We start from the raw sequence: 21,707 nt of genomic DNA, 5'->3' as shown, positions 1-21,707 counted from the left end.
TAATGCAATAAACTCTAATGGGAGAAAATATAGTCAGTGGCTACTACCTATGCGGTTAACGCCAAGACGAATTGACATTTTGCCAGAATAACTTAGCTCAGTTGTGCAAACCCTCATCAAAACCTACGACGTGAAATGACAGATCATAAAGAATTATTAGACATGGTCTCTAGGAGCTTGTGAATTCCTTTCATGCTTTGTTCTTAGTATTTTCGCACAATTATTACTTGATTATAGCACAGGCTATTTTTCTGCCAGGCTGTGATAAATGTCTTAAGTACTGGTTTAAATAGTTATACAATACTCCATCAAAATTCTATCCTCTATAATGAGATCTTTAAACTATTTTTAATATATTTTGCTATTTTAAGTAGTGTTGTAACAGACATCTTAGACAAAAATGTATTTCTATATTTCACATTATCTTATCAGGGTAGACTTACCTTTCTAAATTATTTTCTAAAAGATTTATCTAAAACAATGTCCATTTCCACTGGCAACACACTGAAGAGTTGAGCTTACATCTTTTTTCATCACTGAATCTGATTTCTGACGTTGTTGATTTGTTGGGTGAAAAACAAAAGGAGGAACTCACTGTCATGTGGAATTTGGAGAGAGAACTAGTAATCTAACAACTAGAACGTTAGGGCCCACAAGGTCCCGAGGGAACTAGGAACTACATGAAGGGAGATGAGAGTGGGCGAGGGCCCAGGCGGTGGGGGAGGGAGCTGCCGTCTACCGAGCGCTCCTCCGTGCCAAGGACCTGCCCTCTGACCATCTCAGCCACCTTGGCAGGCAGGGAAGAATCCAGCTGGGGAAACTGAGGCCCAGAGACTGTAAGTAATTTGCCCAATGTTAAACCTCCAGGATAATGGGAAACCTGACCCCAAACCTAAATCTGTGTTTCTCTAAACCGTGTTATTTTCCAACCCAAAACAGAAGGAAGGACCATTTGAGACCCAGTCCCTAAGAGACAGATGGGTGGAATTTTGACGGTCAGGTCAGGGACCGTGCCTCTACACCCACGCTAGATTCAAGTCATGCTTCTCTGACCCTGGCTCATCACCTGCATCCTGCCTTCGCCTGAAATGCGTGGCAGCAGGGAACGCTGGAGGGAAAGGAGCTCACCCTTCCACGCAAGACTTCCATTCTGGAGGCAGCCACCCCAGGCTCGGCTCTGCCCCCTAACCTTCCAGAGCTCCCCACTGCCTCTCCAAGAATATAGGAACATCTGTCTGATTCCAGCTGCCTTTCGCTCACACACTCCCCCGCCCGTCTCCAGCTCATCCTGGGCTCTCCGGCTCCTCCCGGTGCTTCCTGCCCCCACACGTGGTTTCCCATCTAACTGTCCCTCCCTTGGCTGCCCATCAGAGGGGAGCTTATCAAAGATGGAGAGTCCCTGGAGATCCTCGGGGGTGATTTTGTGAGGCTGTCCTCTCCCACATTACTCTTACACTGTCAGTTCATGCCTTCATTCAACAAAATGGATTAAGCCCCCAGTGGCGGGCATTGTGCTAGGAGTTGGGGACACGACGGAGGACAACAGAGCTTTTTGCCGTCTAGGAGCTCACAGTCCAATTGGGAAGAGTTCATTTTCTGAATAGCATTGGAGAGAAGGGGAGAAGGCCCTCTCCCTGTCCTCCTCAGTGCCCCAGCCCTCCCCGTCTAGGCCCTCCTGTCACCTTTTCTCTGTTCTTGCACTTCTTCCGTTGCTATTTGGAATAGGTTATTAATAAGGTTGCCGATCTCTCTCTTTAATTTGTAAGTTAAATTATTACCAAAGAGACCATTTATTTAAAAAAATTAAAGTTTAGAATATGTTCTCTGGTCTCCACTTCTTTATTTTCCGTAGGTAATCCCTATACTTATGCCATTTCAAATTCCATGGACTATTTTAGAAATTATTTATCAGCCCTTTAATCATACTTCTTAGAAAACTGGTAATTTATGCTGAAGTGTGGCAATCCTGTTGGTGGGAATATTTAGCACGCTTATCATGCTTGCTTAGCATGCATGTGTCAGGGTCCCCAAGACCACCTCCATATTCAGAGTTTCACTAGGACCCTCAGGACTCAGCATATAGTTGTACTCACAGCCAAGATTTCTTAGGGCGACGCATTAAGGATGCACAGCTGGTCAGGGAAGAAGTCACAGTGGAACCTGGGGGCGTGCGCACAGGATTCCCTCCTCTCTCCTTCCCAGGACGGGTCACAGAGCGCTCTTCCCACAGCAGCAAACATGCACAAACATGCAGCGGCACCTGTGCGATGTTTCTGCCCAGGGAAGCCCATTGGAGGTTCAGCATCCAAGGTTTTTCCTGGGGGCTGGTCCAGTAGTCACACTCTGCCTAGCACGTGCCTGAATTCCAGACTCCCACAAGGAAGGCAGGTGTTCAGCATAAACCACACTGCACCAACAGCGGAGGCAGTGAGCCACTCTTATCAGTTAGGAAACAGCAGGAACGCTTGCAGACGGCAGCCAAGGGCCAGCCTTGCAGCAGGCCTTTCTAAGGATGGCCAGCTCCGGTCTGCTGTGTTACCCTGTAGTGCACACTATAAATGATCATTTGTAGCTGTTTCCAGCTGTCTTCCACGCTGCATCCCCAGAGCGATCAAAAGAGATTTCGTTAAGGAAATGTGTCCTATGACCAGATAAGCTTGGGAAACACAGTCTACTAGGGAGAGACAAGTTCCTAACTGTAAGTCTTTTCAGAGCTTTCAGTGCGCTGACGTGCATCTTGAACCTCCAAGAGGAGCCTCGGGAAGGCAGCTCAACCTGCTTCACCACAGGCTTTTCTCAGGGAACTTGCTGACCTGTTTGTGGGATGCTAGTGTGAGAAACACTGGTTTCCTGTATTAATGGATAAATTTTGCAGGAAGAAGCGAAAGAACAGTGCTGAGGGGTTTTTTTTTCATTTAATCTTCTTCAAGTCATTGATGACTATGTCATTGCATCTGATCACCATTTGGATGGTAAAGTCATTACATAGATTAAAATTTAACCTCTATTTTAAAATTTCTTAGATACCTTGTTTAATGATAAGAAGTGATGGATTCGTTGTCAGACATTAGAGATCTCTTGAACTCACTTGTCTGTTTCCATGTACTGTGTTGTAGTTCTTGCTGCCTGTGTCATGGTGCAACATCTTACTATCATTAAAGATCATAAGAATGTTCAGAAAGTCCCTGATGATGTTCTAATGGGTCAGAGCTCAAATATTTGTCTTTGGAAAATGTTTTCTGTTGTGTCTTAGAGCAGCAATCTGATATCCGTGAAAGCTGAGGGTACTTTACAAGCCATTTTCGATGAAATTTTTCAAAGTTCTCCTGACAAATTAAAGCAAGAAGTTTAATGGGATATATTCAACCAGTGCAAAGATTTGTAGTGTGAAAATCTTATTATTCTACGCAACTTTAAGTTCAAATTGATTTAAATAAGCAATTTGATAGCATATTTATAAAAGAATAGGAAAAAATATCCTTTGGCTTTCTAAAGTTGCTTTTTATCAGTGGTGCAAATTATATCTTTCTGGCAATTTGGATTTGAAGGTTTTGATAAAGTCTGTTTCTTAACTAGCTGCAGAAGAGTCTTTATGTCACGTGAGCACATCGGTAACTTCATGGCAACTCCCTGCACGGCCCCCTCCTTTCAGTTTCTCTCCATGTTCTTATGGGAGATTGCAGTTGCCATCGCTCACAGACTGTGGGCCCAACTTCCTGAATCCAGATTCACTGAGGTGATTTCTTCTAATTCCATTACTAAAATACGTTAGAAAGTTTGTGAATAAAGATAGTTTGTTAAGGATAAAGCGTAAATCTGCCATACCTACTGCTGTCGAAGAAAAACTGTTTCCCCTTTGAAGAGGTTATAATGTAGCACTTAGGATCTCAAGGAGAAACTCGGATGGAGATGTAAAGGTTTCTTCCACCATCATTTCTGATGTGAGCTTTGTTGTTGGTTTACTTACGTGTGAACCATCTGTATTTATCAGGGCTGCTGAAGATTTATTGTCACAGATTCAGAGAAATTATCAGAAGCCACAAGAAGAACTGAAGGTATTAAGAGAGGCAGCAAGCGGCCTCCTTTCCAAACACGACAGTGAGGTGCAGGCGGCCGCAGGCCTCGTGAGGGAAGCGGAGGCCAAGACGCGGGAAGGCAGCCACCTGCTGCGCATTGTCAAGGCCAACCTGCGAGAAGTCAGTGTGAGTCCTAATAGCTCTCTCCTCAGGCAGAGCGGGGAACCAGATTCTCTGAGGTGAATAAGACCATTTTGAGCTTCCTGAGAAATGAGCCCCAAGTACTGACTTCAGCACGTAGTGTCAGGCACCAGTCTTCGGAAACCGACTTGCTTTTATGAAGCATCCTTAAAGGTCATTCTTGCTACAGGATAAGAAGCTGCTTGTTCAAGAAGAACAGAACTTGACCAAAATACTAATTGCCGAAGGAAGAGGATCCCTAGATGCTGCCACTGCAGGTGCAAACGCTGCACAAAAGGCTGTAGCGGTAAGCCACGGCTCAGCGCAGCCACAGCACAGTTTCCAAAGGCGCTGCACACACTTTACACGTGCATCATATCCATTGCTAAACAGATGCACGTATGTTCACAATATTAATTTCTCTTTGCAGCAGTTAGAGCGTCACCGGGATGAGCTACTTTTGTGGACTGCCAAAATCAGGCGCCATGTAGATGATCTGGTCATGCAGATGTCCAAAAGAAGAGCCCTTGACCTTGTCTACAGAGCTGAGGACCATGCAGCTGAGCTCCAGAGACTAGCAGGTGCTCTGGACAGGTGAGACCACACCTTGCAGGAATTCCAGAGAGAATAAGGATGGTTATTTTGATCATAGTGTTGAGTCACTCTTCTTCTTTTGTCAAAAATGAAGACTCCTGTTTTATTTACATGGCAAGGAGGATTTCCTCCCCAGTCTGATAACACAGTTGACCATCAGCATAAATGTATGATGGAAAAATGCAAACTGAACTGGATAGGAATTAAAACAAATGTTATGCTGCAATATCAAGCCATGGGGGTCCTGTCAAGTATCTACTGAGTTCTTGGGGCTTTGCTGGGTTGCATGTGGACAGAACCAGGATATTCATTTCTTTATATATCTTACCTTTTTGGAGCTTATGGTTTGGCTGGCTTTATGCATGGATGGAGGTAGTGGTTGCCCATACGGGGCCTACAGAAATGTTGGGAGTCCTTTTCCCAACTCCTGAAAATACCACCCTGATTATTTTCTCCTGCCTGGGGATCTACCCTTGTATTATAATTATTTTAAGTTATATTTTTGGATATTTGTTAAATATGTCCTCAGCTCATTAAAAGTGCCTTTAAATGAGAAATCCAACTTTAGGCCAGTGGTCTCCAAACTTGTCTGCACATTGGAATAACCTGGGGAACTTCAGAAATGCTGATGCCTTTGTCCCCTTGTCCTCCCCACCCAAAGATTGTGACTTAACTGGTCTGGGATATGGCCTGGCATTGTAATTTTTTTAAAGATCCCCTGGCAATCTAATGTGCAGCAAATGAGCGAGCCAGTGTTTTTGGCCTTACCAGTGATTTACACAATATTGTGAGTTAATTGGTAAATTTATTTATTTTAAATTTGTTATAAATTACCTCTGGGAAAGTCTGGACACACTGGGGATATGTGTGTTTCTATGTGTTGAGTATGTTTTGTGGAAGGGGAAAAATGATATCTTTTCCAATTTGAGGAATGCTGCCATAAAAGATTAAATCACACAGCAAAAGCAATTAAAAATATAAGAAAGAATGTTGTGTGAATTACATGCTGCATTGAGCACTGCCGCCTATGTGTGCCATAGGGATCAGTGATAGAAAATGGAATTAGATACTCAGTTAGCTTCTCTCTTTTCATCATCTTTCATCATTTCCCAAAAGAGAAAAAGAATATTTTGACTACGTACACAGCTAGAACAAAATCTTTATTACTTAGTATGAGTTGTAAACATAATTTGGTATGATACACAAAGTTAAATGACATTATTATTTATTATTTATAAATCACCAAATTTTGCCAGTCAAGTAGTAACAAATAATAACTGCTGATGTCTGGTTTGGGAATCAGGGAACTCGATAACCTTGGGAAGAAAATGAAGTGAGTTACTCAGCAGGCGAAGATGTATCAATTGTCAGATTTCATTTTCAAGATGGAACAAGTGGGATGAAATTGCACCATTACCAGTTGGCAAGTTCATGTGATTTGCCCACTTGTGAGAGTGAGGTTCAGATGATTGAAATATTATCTGACCCTCCTCCCAAACCTCTAGTGAATTTCACCAAATTGGTGTATACCATTTGAGAATAAGATTCAGCATCCTTAGATTTGCTTAGGAAAGCTTCCTCAAAGTTAACAAGGACACTTTGGGAGAGATTACAGCCAGTGCACACAGGCAGCAGCGCCCAGACGTGTGCAGGGAACTTGGGGAGAGGTCAGAGGATGTGGAGGGCCGCTCGTGGAAACTGACGGGTGGTTAAAAGACGGGAAACAGCAATAGTCTCTTCTCTGGATATTAACTAAACAGCAGTTCTTAGTGTCATGGTGGCAATGTGGCTACTCCTTCTTAAGAGTACTTTTAGAGCCAGGAGGAAACCCATACGTTGTTATTCCCTGTTGATGATACTTTTCTAAGGGGAAAGGAGCTGGGGGCTTTTAAGAATAGTGGGCAAGTTCAATCTAGTTTGTCATAACATCTCTGAATGTGCTGGTTTCATAGCGGCCTTGGAAATGTTAGACGTGTGTCCCTGAACGCGACCAGTGCCACCCACGTCCATTCCAGTGTGCAGAGCCGGATCGAAGCATCAGAGAAGCTGGCACAAGGTGCTCTCAGGACTGGGACTGAGGCTGGCCTGGTAAGAGATGCCCCCTGGGCCTCGGTGCGCACCTTGCTTTGCGAGGCCTTGAGAGATTGTTTCATAAAGGTGCTTGAGCAAAGACTCAGTGGCTTAAATTTATGCTCGTCAACATGCTTTTTTGGGACCTATTTATGGCTTCTGTCATCATGTGATTTAAGTCTTCATTTCTTAAGGTCATAAATACTTCTCATAAAGACTGGGACTAGCCATGTAAAGATGGGGGAAAGCTCACAGTTTCTTATGACAAAAATGATAATGCTATTTGGTGTCTACTTGAGACGTCTTTTCGTACCTGTGGTGAAGATCTTCATTGAAGGCCTGGTTTTCATCTTCATATATTTAAAAATGGGCTTGTATTCTTTCTCCTTGGCTGTAAATTAAGACGTGTACTCAATATAAATTAGGACAGTGTGAGTGGTCCTTACCTGTTACCTCGTTGACGTCTTAGTTTGGATCCAGCCTGGAGGCTCTTCTGAGAGAGTGGCTCCCCTCTCGCACAGCGTCCCCCCTGCCCTCCCGTCGCGGCTTTCAAGTATTCTGTTTTCCAGCTCTCCGAGTCCCTTGCTTCTAATGGGAAGGCGGCTCTCCAGCGCAGTTCCAAATTTCTAGAAGAAGGCCACAGCCTGAGCAGAAAGCGTCAAGGTTGGTTTCTAGTTTGGCCTGTGGTGCTAAGCTGGGTGACTGTGAAGATGTCTCTGAGCATACTGCCAGGATGTTCTCCTCTCCTGGAGCAATTTGAAACTAACATTTCTTTGTCACGGAAACATTCCAATTTCCCATGATGTAAACATCGTATAATTTCAAATTGTATCTTAGTGATATCTCTGATTTTAGTGTGTGTCCCCTCTAACCTCCCAGACTCCTTAAGCCTTCCTGGATGAGCACATCTTCCACTCACTGCTTCAGCTCCTGAGCTTTCTGTTCTGCCTGGTTTTTGTCAGGATATCTTTGATTTCATGTGCTCCTCGATTCATCTCTCATTGTTTCACAGTTTCTTAAGAGTTATATTATACTTGATACTTTTTCCTTTTTCACAGTGCTATTATAATGTTAGATTTGTGGTAGGTTCTCATTAAATAATTACTGAATATCATAATTGATTTATCAATTTTTCAAAAAGTACCTCTGCAGTTTAGTTTTTCCTAAGAGTTTCAGTAGGCAATTATTTGGCAGATGTGAGACCTACCCACTAAGCATAACACAAAATGGCAGCAAGATTCTGTTGTGTAAGAGAAACATATAAGTTATATAACATATAGTGTGCTTTTCACCTTAATATATCAAAACTATCCAGTCTTTTCCTATAGGAGTGAATATTGGCCGTAAACAAACCTCGGTCCCCTTTCAGACCACGCCCATGTCCGGTGCTGGACCCTCCCACAGCTGTCTGAGCCAAGGGCGAGGCTGTGTGCATATCGTTCTTTCTCTCTGAGTCAACAGTTTAGACTCTATGTTGTCATCTCACAGTGTAGAAAGCCATAATGCTGTTAGGCGTAAAGCATTGAATGCAAACTCTAGCATCAATATTGATGGCTGTGGTTTTAGTTTACAGAACTAAAGATACTTCGTAGACCACAAAATAGTGAATTTTCTGGCAATTAGAATTTTAGGCAGAACCATCGTGTTCATCAGGATTTTATCAATAATTTATTTTTTAACCATGTGTTCAGACCCCAAATGTGATTGTGTATTATGAACAAAATTTTTTTTTAAGATTTTATTTTTCATTTTTCTCTCCAAAGCCCCCCGGTACATGGTTGTGTATTTTTAGTTGTGGGTCCTTCTAGTTGTGGCCTGTGGGATGCTGCCGCAGAATGGCTTGATGAGTGATGCCATGCCCGCACCCAGGATTCGAACTAGTAAAACCCTGGGCCGCTGAAGCAGAGCAAGCGAACTTAACCACTCGGCCACCGGGCCGGCCCTATGAACAAAAATTTTAAAAATAAAAGCTTCGATCCAACAGCTTTGATCAAACTTGGAGGAGGTTGGGTTGAGTGCCTACTGGGTGGTAAGAAGGGAGCAGAGAGGGGAGGGGCCCTGGCCAGGGAGGCAGGACAAGAAAGAGCGGAAGATTCCCTAGCAAGAGCCCACGCGGTTTTACAACCCAAAGGAGAAAAGTGGCCAAGATTTAAGTGTGGAAAAGAAGTTAGTGAGTCTGATTAAGACTGAGTGACTTAAACACACTTCTTTACCTACCCTTGAGCTGAAATTAAATTGGGCATGCAATTTAAGAAGAAATATTAGTGAGAAGGGCAACCAGCAAAGTAGAAAAATGATCAAGCAAGCTAAACACACAATTTCCGTAATCGGTGATGCTAAGTCTTGCTGAAAAAACTTTCAATATTGGGAGTCTCTATAGAAAGCTGTCTGTTCTACAGATAGGTCAGGAATGGTAAAGAAAACTGTTATCTATGCAGCTTTTTAGTAGGCTACCCTAAAAGGGAACACTTTTTTCCCCCTTAAGTAGGTATCACATTGGAACTGAGTAAAGTGAAAAATACAGCAAACAGATTTCAAGAGAATGCTGCTGAAATTACTGGGCAGACGGAGAGATCACTCTTGATCCTTAGAGCAATTCCTGAAGGTAAGTGGAAAGGGGATGCCTGATTTAACTCATGTCTTCTCATCACAAAACCTCTCCATGTGAGCAAGAGGAAGTCCTGCCTCAGTCTGATTAAGAGCCCTCCCATGAAATGAGAGCAAGGCTGACCGTTTTTACCTGGGGGGGAATATGAAAGTGAGGGTTCCTATTTTTTTTAATAACTTCAGAGCACCTAAATTGAAATACAGGAATTATGCTCTTAAAAAACAAAAGCCTTAGAGACTTTATGCTGCCGTATTAATTTCTTACTTTTAAAATGGGCTTGACATGTCCCTTAGATGAAAGAAGGGTCATTCAAAGTCAGCAAGTAGAGAAGCTGGAAAGTTCCTGCTTTAAGGGAAAATACTAGATTCATTATAAATGTGGGCAATTAAAGATCTCTTGCTTGGTAATCTTCATGAGTCAATAAAGCCTTCCAAAACAGACCACCTTAACATTGATGGTTTGGAAATGCAGTACTCATTACAGTGTTAAATAGGATAACTTTTAAAAAGTGTAATACAGATGAATCATGCTATGGTGTGTTATTTACATTCCTTCTACCTTCTTTTGTTTTCTTAATAAGAAATTTTTTTAAGTTTACAAGATGCCTAAACATCTCCAGAGTCCTGTCTGCTGGTTCACTTTGTAAGTGTGAAACTACCATGGTGCGATGGGCTCCGGGCACTTTCGACTGACGTTGTACCTTGAATCAATGGAGCATTTTCTGATCTGGAAGTTTCTTTTTCCTTTCTTTTTTTTTTTTTTTTTTTTGAGGAAGATTAGCCCTGAGCTAACATCTGCTGCCAATCCTCCTTTTTTTGTGCTGAGGAAGCCTGGCCCTGAGCTAACATCCCTGCCCATCTTCCTCTACTTTATATGTGGGATGCCTACCACAGGACAGCTTGCCAAGTGGTGCCATGTCCGCACCTGGGATCTGAACCCGCGAACCCCAGGCCACCGAAGCAGAAAATGCACACTTAACTGCTGCACCAAGAGGCTGGCGCCTCTTCTTTTTTTAAGGATGTATGGTATATGTTGGTCAGATACTCAAAAATAACTTTTTATTTGGAAGTAATTTCAAACTTGCAGAAAAGTTGCAAGAAGAGTAAAAAGAACACCTGTATACCCTTTATCTAGCTTCTTCTAGCGTTAATTTTGCCCATTTGTGATTAAACACTTTAAAATGAATACAAGTGCCTTTTAAAAAAATCATCACCCAGATTTTCTGGAATAACTGAATTCCAATTTATCTTTAGTGACCATTTAGTCTTTATTCTGCTGTTACTTCTAGCAGCTGGTTGATGCTGTGGGCAAATACCACTTCCCCTAACCTAGGACACTTCCGACTCACCTACAGGTTTAAATTCCCAAACCTTCTTATCCAGACATGGAGTGATTTGAAGAAGGTGTTTAATGAAGTTGATTGAGAAGAGAGTGATAGAAAAGGGACCGAATAAGGAAGTTTGGCTTATTAACACATAAGACACTGAGCACTGGGTGATAACGGTTGCTTCGTGAACTCACTGAGCTGAAATCGTATTTTGATACAGGGGATTGTTACCAAAATTATTTCCCTGGTCCCTGAAAGGAAGCGGTAGAGGGTACGATACGCAGCCTTAATACTGCCATTAAAAAGAAGCCCCATTTTGTGTTCAACATGCAGTAAGAAATGCTGTAACATTTTTCTGTGTAAAATTACATTTGTTGTGGTTTTATGTGGTTTCACCGGAGCGCACGCTTGCATATAAATTTATTTCAGGTGTCAAAGACAAAGGAGCCAAAATCAAAGAGCTGGCCGCCTCTGCAAACCAGAGGGCTGCGAGCACTCTGGAGAGCGTTGGGGGCTGGAGCCAGAAGCTGTCGAATACATCGACTGACCTGTCCAGAGTGAACGCCACGTTACAAGAAACAAACCGACTTCTGCGTGACTCCTCAATGACCAGTACGTCACGTCTCCCTCCCCATTAGCAAGGTCTGCACCCGGCGGTCTTACGCTTGCCTAGTGCACAGTGGTGCCTTGTTCACAAACAGCATTCCTAAAAAGTGAAAATGTGCTAACATCTGGATTTGCACTTATAAAGAAAGAGGGGGGCCTTGGGTAAATGCATGTCGTTGGTGCGTTTCTCCTATATTTACCCAAATGTCAGAGATGTGATTACTAGGATATTCTGTTTTATGCAGCGCATTAGTAATGAACAATTAATTTCTCGTGTCCTCCCCCACCCCAACCCCTGCCAACTTTCTTGCCGCCTTGTATTAGCTCTGTTAGCTGGAAGAAAAGTTAAAGATGTGGAAACGCAAGCCAACCTTTTATTTGACCGTTTGAAGCCTTTGAAGACATTAGAAGAGAACCTGAGCAGAAACCTATCAGAAATTAAACTGCTGATCAGCCAGGCCCGGAAACAAGCAGCTTCAGTGAGTGTGTGGCCCTTGGGGCTCCCAGGAGGACCCAGATCCCCCGGCTGAGGCTCTCAGCCCCTCCAAATCCCAGAGGACTCTTAGACAAGTGGCTTCCCGGCACACTGGGTGCCCCAGACTTCCACTGACTCAGCTCTCAGTAATCTCCGATTCCTCACAGCCTTGCCTTAAGTATATTTAAAGTCTTTTCTTAACTTAAGTATATTTACTTAAGTATATTTAATTATTCTCATTTTCTTTGATTTCTGCCTTTATTCACCATGTTTCAAAGTGTTGGCAAAGTCTTTATGGAGATTTATAATTGTAGCCTAGATTTATAGATCCGTAACTATTAGCTAAGTGGTATGGAACACATTAAGTCTAAGTGTTGACATCACTCTAAGTTTCACTGGTTGCATTTGGGGCTGTTCCATCACGTTACAGCTTGTTTCAGTAATGCAAGTGTCCTTCAGAATGGTCATTCCGCAGTGTAGGCCTCATCCTCTAGGACTCTGTCAAAGCAGTGTGTATACGCACAGATGCTGCACAAACCCTGGTCAGGAGACGCATAGAACAGTTCACACCTGGACAAGCCCACACTTGAGGAGATGCTTTATGGCTGTCCGTGGCACATGGCCTTGGCTGTGCCCTAAAGGAGAAGGGTTTCAGGAAATAAGACTCGTGAGAGAATATGCAATTGTCATGCTCCTGGAGACCTATCGAGGATAAACGTGACCTCTGGTCTAATGTTTATCCACCTGAACTCTTCTAGCCAGGAAAAAGGAGTTGTGACTCTTTGATCCCCTCCCCGCCACCGAGTGACCTCACTCCTGGAAAAGGGCTGTGGGTTTACATGAGCTCCGGTCTCCATCTCTTGTAGTTACAGTCATCAAATAAGTGTAAACCCAGCAGATGATTCCAAATACTCTGGTTAATACAAACTTAGAATCTTGAAGGGTAATATAAGATACATATGCAAATAATTACTTATCAAAGAAATATGTAGTAAGTGCAATAATTACCTTATAAATATTTGCTGAATGAATAAATAGATTACCCCTTCGTTTATTCAACAAATGATCATCACATATCCTGTGTGAGGTGCAGAGCTTCTGGGGTGATTTGGGTAAGCCCCTTGGCTTTAAGGCATTAAATCACGTAAGAGAGACAGTTTCCTATGTAAAATACTCTTTTCAAACGCCAGGACAGACTTTTCCACATAAAATAATTTTCATCACCATCCGATTTCTGACTTTATGAAACACAGAGCATTACATGTTGTTGAGAGAGAAAAGCTCCCAGCAGTGAGAACACGTCATGGAAAAGCACTTCTGAAGTCCTGCCACGGTGTCCGCCCAGGGTGTCTCTATGTGATCGGGACACTTCTCTTTTCCTTCTACAGATTAAAGTTGCTGTGTCTGCAGACAGAGACTGCATCCGGGCCTACCAGCCTCAGATTTCTTCCACGAACTATAACACCTTGACACTGAACGTGAAGACGAGCGAGCCAGATAACCTTCTCTTCTACCTGGGCAGCAGCACCAGCGTGAGTACAGGCCGCAGAAAGCGACAGTGGGTCTCTTATGGACATGTATATTTTCTGAAGTGACACTCTTTTGATGCAAAGAAATAAAGCCTTGGTGAAATCACTAATTCTCCTAAGGAACCTAACCTTTTGCTAAACTACTAGCATTAGATTGAAAATAAACTAAAAAGCTGAATACCTGTGAGAAGGAAAGTGACACTAGAGAGGAAAGGTGCCTTGCTCCGCCATCCTAAGGCAGGCCGTAGCTTCGATGAATTTCCTGTAATCCCTTGTGTGACCTCTGAAGCCACTGAGTTTAGCTTTGGGTCTGTAAAGTCCATGTCGGTGGTTGTCACTGGGAGGAGGCAGGCACCCTAAGGGGCATATCAGGGTGACAAGCTTCCTAGGCTCTTCCACACAAGGTTCCGACGGGTCCCAGAGGGCAAGTTTCCCTTGGAAGACTGTTGATGCCTTTGGCTGTGCCAGTGGAAATGGGTCAGGGCTTTTGGCTGTGTTAGGGCGGAAAAGATCAACAAGCACAGATATTATCTGACCTGTCATCGTAGGAGCCGAGGTGCAGAACGCATGCAGCCCTGATGTGGGACTTCATGGCTCCTGTCGTCCTGCATGTGTTACATTCATTTAGTGCCTTCTCACACTGGGCAAACAAACAAATCCAACGCCTTCTCTCATGCTCCCTGTAGACTGCTGGCGACCCCCAGGGAGTTCTCCTGAGGACCTTTATAGGAGGCATGGTGGAGGGTCATGCTGGGCAAGGCGGTGAGGCCTAATGGCCCACAGCGGGCACCACCCCCAGGACTTTGCATTACACTCCAGCTCCAGGGAGGGGAGCATTTAAAGAACAAAAAAGAGAGTGTTGTGTTTTTGGCTTTTGTGTATTTAAGAATAGAGAAAATGCTGTAGGAACACCTCCTTTACAGTGTTTTAGTAGTCTTCAGGCAGTCCGGCATGGGAACTCATCCTGACTCAGGGCTCTGCTCCCCAGTCTGATTTCCTGGCAGTGGAGATGCGGCGAGGGAAAGTGGCCTTCCTCTGGGATATGGGCTCCGGGTCAGCACGCTTGGAATTTCCAGATTTCCCAATTGATGACGACAAATGGCATAGCATTTCTGTAACCAGGTAGTAGAAGAAGTTCTCTCCACTCATCTCTCTTTTTAAACTGCATCTCATAAGTAATTACGTGTTCATAACATCATATAATAGTCTTAGGAACTTCCGGGGAGTCAGATTACAGTGAAAGATTACTCGGTTTAGATTAACGCTAGAAATAAGGGGTTTTTTAAATTACAGAAGAAATAAACTTTGTTACCAAAACCAATAATAAAAGAGGAAACAAGTTAAAAGTTTATGTTACCTTTGGAATGTTAGGTCTAAGTCTGAGGCTGCCAACCCAGTAAAATGTTTTCTCCTCAGAAAATGGGGGTAAACACAGCATGGTAGAAATTGCGTGTGGCTGGCAGTGGTAGGCAAGTGGAAGAGGACAGAAGACAAGAATACAAGGAGGGAACGTGTTTTCCTAAAATTCAGACACAAAGCAGAATTACTCCTTTTAAAGCCCCTCTCCAGAGGTTACTACTCTTAAGCGGCTTTAGGTATATCTTTCCTTTTACTTTCCGTCATTTTATGGTTTGTTGTTGATGGCGTGTTGTTGGCAAATTTTGTCTTTTGCTTTATCTCTAAAAATAGGGAAATATTAAATGCAGTAGTTTAATATGATAGTTTAACTCATTGTCCGTAACTGTTTTACATGATGACATTTATGTTTTAGAAGAACTGCTCTACACCGTTTTGGAGCGTAAACCGGGGGTGGGGTGAGCGAGACTGGAAGCAGGGAGAGCAGCTGGGCCGTCTCCCGGCCGTGGGGGCACGCAGAGAGAGGCTGTGTGTGAAGCGGACGCGTGCGTATTTGGACTGACGTGCAACTATGACAGTGTGCTTTCTGTCATTCTCTGTGACTCTTAGGTTTGGAAACGTTGGTTCGTTGAGTGTAAGAGAAATGAGCACAACTCAAAAGCTGCCAGCAAGAACAAGGAAATCTCCTGGGACGGCTAATGTCCTGGAGATAAACAATTCAACCCTCATGTTTGTTGGAGGGCTGGGAGGACACATCAAGGTATTACGGATGTTCCCCTGAGCCGGACTTGGGCTGATTTTACTTACATACACATTTAATATGTAAATTTAACAATTTATATGTCAAATATATTTCAATAAAAACTCAGTATGATTAAATTGTTGAGTACGTCCTAGGCAGATGAAGATGTTTCCGCTTCCATTATTTTGCCTAGTGGTGGTTCCCCTGCAGAGTTGGGTTGGCTTTTTAGGGCACAGCATAGTGCCTAATAAATAACATAGATGGAAAAGAAGCTGATGGTTCTTTCTGCTATTTGGGTTTCTTTTCCAGTGATGAAACAGGACATTCAATATGCCACATTAATTTATGTCAAGTTCCTTTGTCTCTATTCTAGCTCTGATGATAGACTAACGCTAATTGGTGTGTAGTGAATGAGCCCGTCGTGTTTATTTTTTTATGTCAGTTGTCCTCTGACCTGGACTTGGTTCAGGGCTCTGACGTGAGGGTAAGGGTCCTGGTCCCAGCCAGGCCCCCAGTACTGACCACATGCTCTGGGTCTGTTTCCTCATCTCCAGCAGCCCTTGGAACTGAGATGATCTTTAAGATCCTGTCCAGTTGTCACTCATTCTAGAATTTCACTTCATAATTGGAAGGAAATCCAGTGATTACAATCTGGCCATTTTCTTGGATGTTGATTTCTCAAAATAGGGCCTGTTTGATTCGAGTTCCATGCACTTACAGAATTTATTCCTCTTTGCCTGCTCTCTGTGGGTTGTTTGTCCGCTTGTTTCCATCAGAAGTCTCCTGCTGTGAAGGTTACTCATTTTAAAGGCTGCATGGGAGAGGCCTTCTTGAATGGACAGTCAGTCGGCCTGTGGAACTATATTGAAAGGGAAGGGACGTGCCATGGCTGCTTCGGAAGGTAATGAGTATGTTACTCTAGTACCATCTGAGAACCACTTAGAGAATTTACATGCGAATGAGAGAGTTTGTGGGGTCCATCGTCTTATTGCAAAGATGTGATGTAGATCGTTTGCTGATAGAAGCATGGGATCAACTTTGACCCTTAAAAAGAAGGACTCTTTTTGTTGGGTCTTGTGTTGTATACTTTGATCTTGGATCATAAAACAGAGAAGCAGACAACCTTCTGTCTCAGAGAGCTGCACTTACGTCTTGGGGAAATCACTGTACATTTTTATCTTGAAAATACCTCCAAGGATAAGAATTTTTGTTTGTGCTGTCAATTTTTATAGATAACGACTTTCCTATTCCTAAGTTTTATGATTCTCAAAATGAAATTCATTTGGAAACAGAGAATAACTACCGAACATCGTTCTGCATATATTGATAGAATGGAAGACATTTGATAACATTCTCTCGCAAAGCTCAGCACCCCCTCTGTTATTTCCTAATGAAATAACCGCAACCCCTTAAGTATACAAGACCTATCTTCCAGCACTTTAGCAATCAAGACAATAGATTCCCTTTGCCATTAGAGAAATGTAACATCTGAGATGACCTCTCCCGTCTAAGGGCTGCGCTGGCCACACAGGGATCTGTAATTAACAGTGAGTCGCGGCAAGATCAGTGAGAAGCAACTCACATTACATTTAGAAACTCATGGGCGAGCGTTCATTTTGTCCTTGTCGGGTCTGCTTTCTCATACGGCTCACAGCTTGGCGTTTTGTAGTTTAAGCCTTTTATTTGCTACTTTCCTCTTCTTTAGCTTGCTTAAAAAGTTATGACCAGAAGCTTGGTTATTGGAGGCTTAGGACTGAAAAGAATATCTAGGTTGTTCAGGGTCCTGGCCCAGCTCTCCTACTGAGTGTCTCTTGCTGACTTTGGGTAGTAAGTCACTTCACCTCATGGAGGTTTGGTTTCTTCTTCCAGAAAAGGAGAACAATACTTATCTTTGTCTTACCTACGTCCCAAAACTATGGTGATGAACACATAACCTGATGTATGTGAAAATACTTTATATTTTGAAACGCGGCACCAGGGTTTTTCCCTGATCTTCCTGCAGTGCTAGTCCATTGCTTTCCAGGTCGATGTCTCAGGATTATTTTCTTGACAAGAAACACGAGAAAAACCGAGGTTTTGTAATTGGCAAATATGATAAAAAATGCTGTCAGCTTGTGAGGTAATGACGCCCGCTCTGGTGCTTTGGGAGCATGGGCACGTGCATGCGGGCTTTGTCCTCACGCTGCTCCTCGAGCACGGAAGGAAGCCTCGCAGCACGTTATAATCTAACAAGAAAAATGCTCTGACCCCTGGACAAGACTCTCGATTTTTATCAGTTATTTTCAGGGTTCTTTTACGACCATTGACCTCAAACTGCAGCCATGAATGAATTTAATGACTGCTGGCTCTTCTCCTCTTCGCTGGAATGAGGAAGTCACTTTTCCGTGTGGTTTCTGATTTTGTTCTCCTTGAGACCTGTCCTTCCACCAGACTTCCACCCACCCTGGCCCTTCGACTGAAAGACGAAGGCTGCTAGGGAGAGCAAGAATTGGCAGGCATGGCCATCCTCGTGGTGTTAACGCTGCGTGTGGCTTTTTTGGTAGAAGACTGGCCAGACAGCTGAGCTTGAAGGCCACATTGACTCATTAGCTCAAACTAAGGTTTGATTAAGTAGATTTTTCTGGGTACTGAACAAATCAGTTGGCTATTCTTGTATTATATTGACCAACTTTCCAAAAATACGTTTTTTTTTTTTAAAGAATGCTAGTTTGTTAGGATATTAGTAGATATTCCTTTTAAAAAAAGGTATCGGTAGAGGGAGTGTCCTGATCATAAACGTTTGGGAAACGCTGAGTTAAAACTCCAGCAGTTTCTTTACTGCGAGGTTGTTGGAGCCTCTAATGTGCTCGTATGCACAGTAAGCCTGTCCTGGGGAGAGGCTGGGGGGCAGCACCTCCCAGACTCATTTGAGCCCGAGCTCTGTGTGTTCCAGAACATTCCTGGGCAGGTGCTGATATAGACAAACCGGTGCTGTATGTCTAGGTTGGAAAATTGACTGAACTGTCCTCATTTTCAGTAGCCTCTCCTAACTATTAGACAAACATTTTTGCTCAGACAGCTAATCAGCCAACTCTAGGGACCAAATCCATTTAGCAGACTCGTGATGAGGAGACATGGTGCCTTTTACCTTTGGGTGGAACTTGCCATTATCAGATCATTCACATTGTCCATTGATGGTCTTTCGTTTTTTAAAAAATGTTTTCTCAATATGAGCATTTACGTTTAACTTTAATTTATATTACCAACTAAACTAATTGTAATTTTTAACCCTCTTTGAATATATTTACACTTCTTTACATGGTGTCAGCATATGTTTATAATTATGAACAATCTCAAAGGTTATTACAAAATAAACCCCTGCTTCCAACAGTTCTCATTTAAATATAGAAAAAACCCTCTTAATTAACAGACGGAATCCTTGAATTAGTTATGAGGGCTGTTCCCATAGAGCCCTGGCTGCCTTTGGGAAGGTCAGTCATCCGTTCCAGGGCCTCTGCTAGGCACTGGTGACGTTGACATTAGTCACACGAGTTCGTCTCCTCCGATGTCTCATGGTCTAGGGAAAATACTTATATGGAAACGTTAAGAAAGTGCTGTGCACTGTGGCAGGTGGGGCAGCAGCAGCAGAAGCAGCATCCTAGGCTGGGGCGCAGGCGTCACCTCACTGGGAGAGCAGCTGCACGGCATGCTAACAGGTGGTACAGTACACGTTAGCCCCCTCTCGTGAGTGATAACTTGGATCAGAGAGGTCTAGTGATCCTTCCAGGCTCACAGGGCTGAGAGCAGAGAGAGGAGGGTGTCTCCTCAGGCCTGCCTGACTGCAGGGCTTGCACCTGTAGCTGCTGGTGCTAGAACAGAGCTGTCCGCGAAGTGCCATGGCAGACCTTGCTGTCATTTGTCCCCAGCCTCTAACCTAGCCAGGGGCCCAGAGCTCTCTTCCTGTGGCCCACCTGGGAAACAGGTACCTGGCTGACGAGAGAGGCACGTGGACCTCATGGTCACAAAATGGAAGCCACACATGGGGGAAAACCCCTGAATTGTGTCATGGACCTTAGGAGATTCGCAATCATAGCATTATTTTGTTTGAATTCATCCATCTTCACGGCCACCTCCCTTGGGCGGGCCCTGCTGAAGGGGAGAAGACAGAAGCGAAGATTCCACATTGTTGGGAACAGAGAACTCAGGAGCCCTGGGGCGGGAGAGGGTGTGCATGGCGGGATGAGACAGATTTCTGGAACCTGGCTTCACCATTTTCTTGGTGTGTCTTGAGCAAGGTACTTAATCTTTGAGGTTCACCTTTTAATAGGCAAAATGGGGACCCAGAGCACAATAATCAGAGCTGAAATGGAGCAAACGTTTGCTGTGCTCCAGGCATTGTTTTAAAAACTTTACATGTATTAAATCAGGTATAGCTCTCCCAAAGAGGTTCTGTTGTTATCCCTATTTTATAGATGGGAGGATGAAGCACAGAGAGGTTAGGTAATTTTTATGGGTTCACACAGCTAGTAAGTTGGGGAACTGGGATTTGAACCCCAGCAATATGGTTCTAAAGTCTGCGTCCTTAACCACGTGAAACTCTGGTCAGCCAAGAAATAGAGCAATAGAACATGCTTTCAGGAAGCCACAGGTTTAGGAATTAGTTAAGAATGAAGCCACAGTTTAAATTTATGCAGAGTGCATTTCCTTTATACTTCCTAAAAGAGATAGCAAGACAGAACTTTTCAGAAAAAGCTGGACTGCGGGAAGCTGTAAGCTCTGCTGTTTGTGGTTTTTGTTAGTGGAGACAGTCTCTCTGTTGCTATTCTGTCCTGCCTGGAGATGTGGGCTGAGTTTCGTGATTACACCTTCAACTGGGAAAAATTCAAATTCATACCCAAAAACACCCTAAGCTACGTTTCACGCTCCAGCCCTGTGATATTCCAGACAGGTATTTTTTCAACGTCATGACGCTGTGTTCAGATGAACTTACTTTGTAACTGGGTAGTGAATCAAGCCAGCCTTTTGAGGTGCGAGGAAGACCGGAAGACACACGTACCTGAGAAGTGCTGTGACCTGTGTCACAGAACTCTGTTTAAGCTCATCCTGCAGAGTTTTGAGCTATTTTTGTCAATGATTTGTGCGTGTGCAGTGATCCTTCTGGTATGTTGGTACGTATTTATTTTCCATCGTACTTTGACTTTAGCTGATGCATTAGTTAAACCCAGTGGGGGGTGACAAATGTCAGTGTGAAAATCCCTCTGTAGGCACTAGAATTAAGACAGGACAATTACACTAAAGGAAGTCAGAGCAAATGGCAGAATCTGGCTGATGAACAGCAACACTCATAGCAGTTATCCGACCTTGGAAGAACTTTCTTTTGACTGCAGTGAACTTGCCTACTTTACCTTTCTTTTCCTTGTAAAGCAACTGGGCATTTGTCTTCATAATCTCACGGCAAGCATATTTTAAGACACCGTGACGCCCACTTGCTGTCAAACACTGGAGCTAACAGCTCTGCCACCATTTCTGCGCGGGAGCACTCTGTCCCGTGCCATTTGGGCTCTGTACCACCTTCCTGAGAACGCCTTGTATCTCACCTGCTGTGCTTTGCAGCCCCCAGAGTGACGACTCCTCCTTCCATTTCGACGGGAGCGGGTACTCTGTCGTGGAGAAGACGCTCCGGGCTACCGTGACTCAGATAATCATGCTTTTTAGTACCTTCTCACCTAATGGGCTGCTTCTCTACCTTGCTTCAAATGGCACCGTAAGAATCTTTATGGGGCCCTGGGCCCTACTGTATATATACAGTTAGATTGCTATGAGGATGTTTATGCTTAATGATTGTTTTAGGAGCCTATTAATAGAATATTAATCAGAGCTGAAATGGAGCAAACGTTTGCTGTGCTCCAGGCATTGTTTTAAAAGCATATATATGCCATACTGTTTCCCCATTTTAAATAATTTATTATGTTAATAAAAATTTGTTGAAGAACCTTTGGAAAATACAGGAGAGCACCAAGTAGCAAACAGCTTTCCCATTGTTATAGCCCTTGCTTAGTCATTTGTTACTAAATTTTGAGCCCAAACAACGTCTTGTTCTGTGTCCACGCTGACCGCTGCGGCCTCACCTGAAATCCATCCACAGGAGTTTTCTGGTCCTGTTTTTATCTCATGTGCTGGTGATTTCTCTCAATCTTCTAGCTTTGTTTTTAGAACTGGCCTGTT

At 43.5% G+C, this 21,707-nt stretch overlaps 1 protein-coding gene across 4 annotated transcripts in view; it reads left to right on the top strand.

The window, feature by feature from the left end:
* The window catches only part of LAMA1 (laminin subunit alpha 1), a 147,721-nt gene that overhangs the window by 104,140 nt on the left and 21,874 nt on the right, over positions 1 to 21,707 (top strand). For 3 of the 4 annotated variants that reach the window (XM_023647425.2, XM_070220562.1, XM_023647427.2), the window contains 13 exons: positions 3,992 to 4,202; positions 4,387 to 4,503; positions 4,627 to 4,790; positions 6,743 to 6,878; positions 7,430 to 7,523; positions 9,346 to 9,465; positions 11,225 to 11,407; positions 11,726 to 11,880; positions 13,265 to 13,408; positions 14,394 to 14,527; positions 15,371 to 15,521; positions 16,280 to 16,404; positions 21,096 to 21,246. In XM_023647425.2, coding sequence (XP_023503193.2) covers positions 3,992 to 4,202; positions 4,387 to 4,503; positions 4,627 to 4,790; positions 6,743 to 6,878; positions 7,430 to 7,523; positions 9,346 to 9,465; positions 11,225 to 11,407; positions 11,726 to 11,880; positions 13,265 to 13,408; positions 14,394 to 14,527; positions 15,371 to 15,521; positions 16,280 to 16,404; positions 21,096 to 21,246 — 1,885 coding nt within the window. The remainder of the gene's footprint in view (positions 1 to 3,991; positions 4,203 to 4,386; positions 4,504 to 4,626; positions 4,791 to 6,742; positions 6,879 to 7,429; positions 7,524 to 9,345; positions 9,466 to 11,224; positions 11,408 to 11,725; positions 11,881 to 13,264; positions 13,409 to 14,393; positions 14,528 to 15,370; positions 15,522 to 16,279; positions 16,405 to 21,095; positions 21,247 to 21,707) is intronic. The other variant, XM_023647426.2, reaches the window with a different exon arrangement.

This window comes from Equus caballus, chromosome 8 (assembly GCF_041296265.1).
Source record: "Equus caballus isolate H_3958 breed thoroughbred chromosome 8, TB-T2T, whole genome shotgun sequence".
NCBI classification, from domain to species: domain Eukaryota; kingdom Metazoa; phylum Chordata; class Mammalia; order Perissodactyla; family Equidae; genus Equus; species Equus caballus.
Note: the sequence above shows the minus strand (reverse complement) of the source record. Positions and strands in the feature narration are given on the sequence as shown.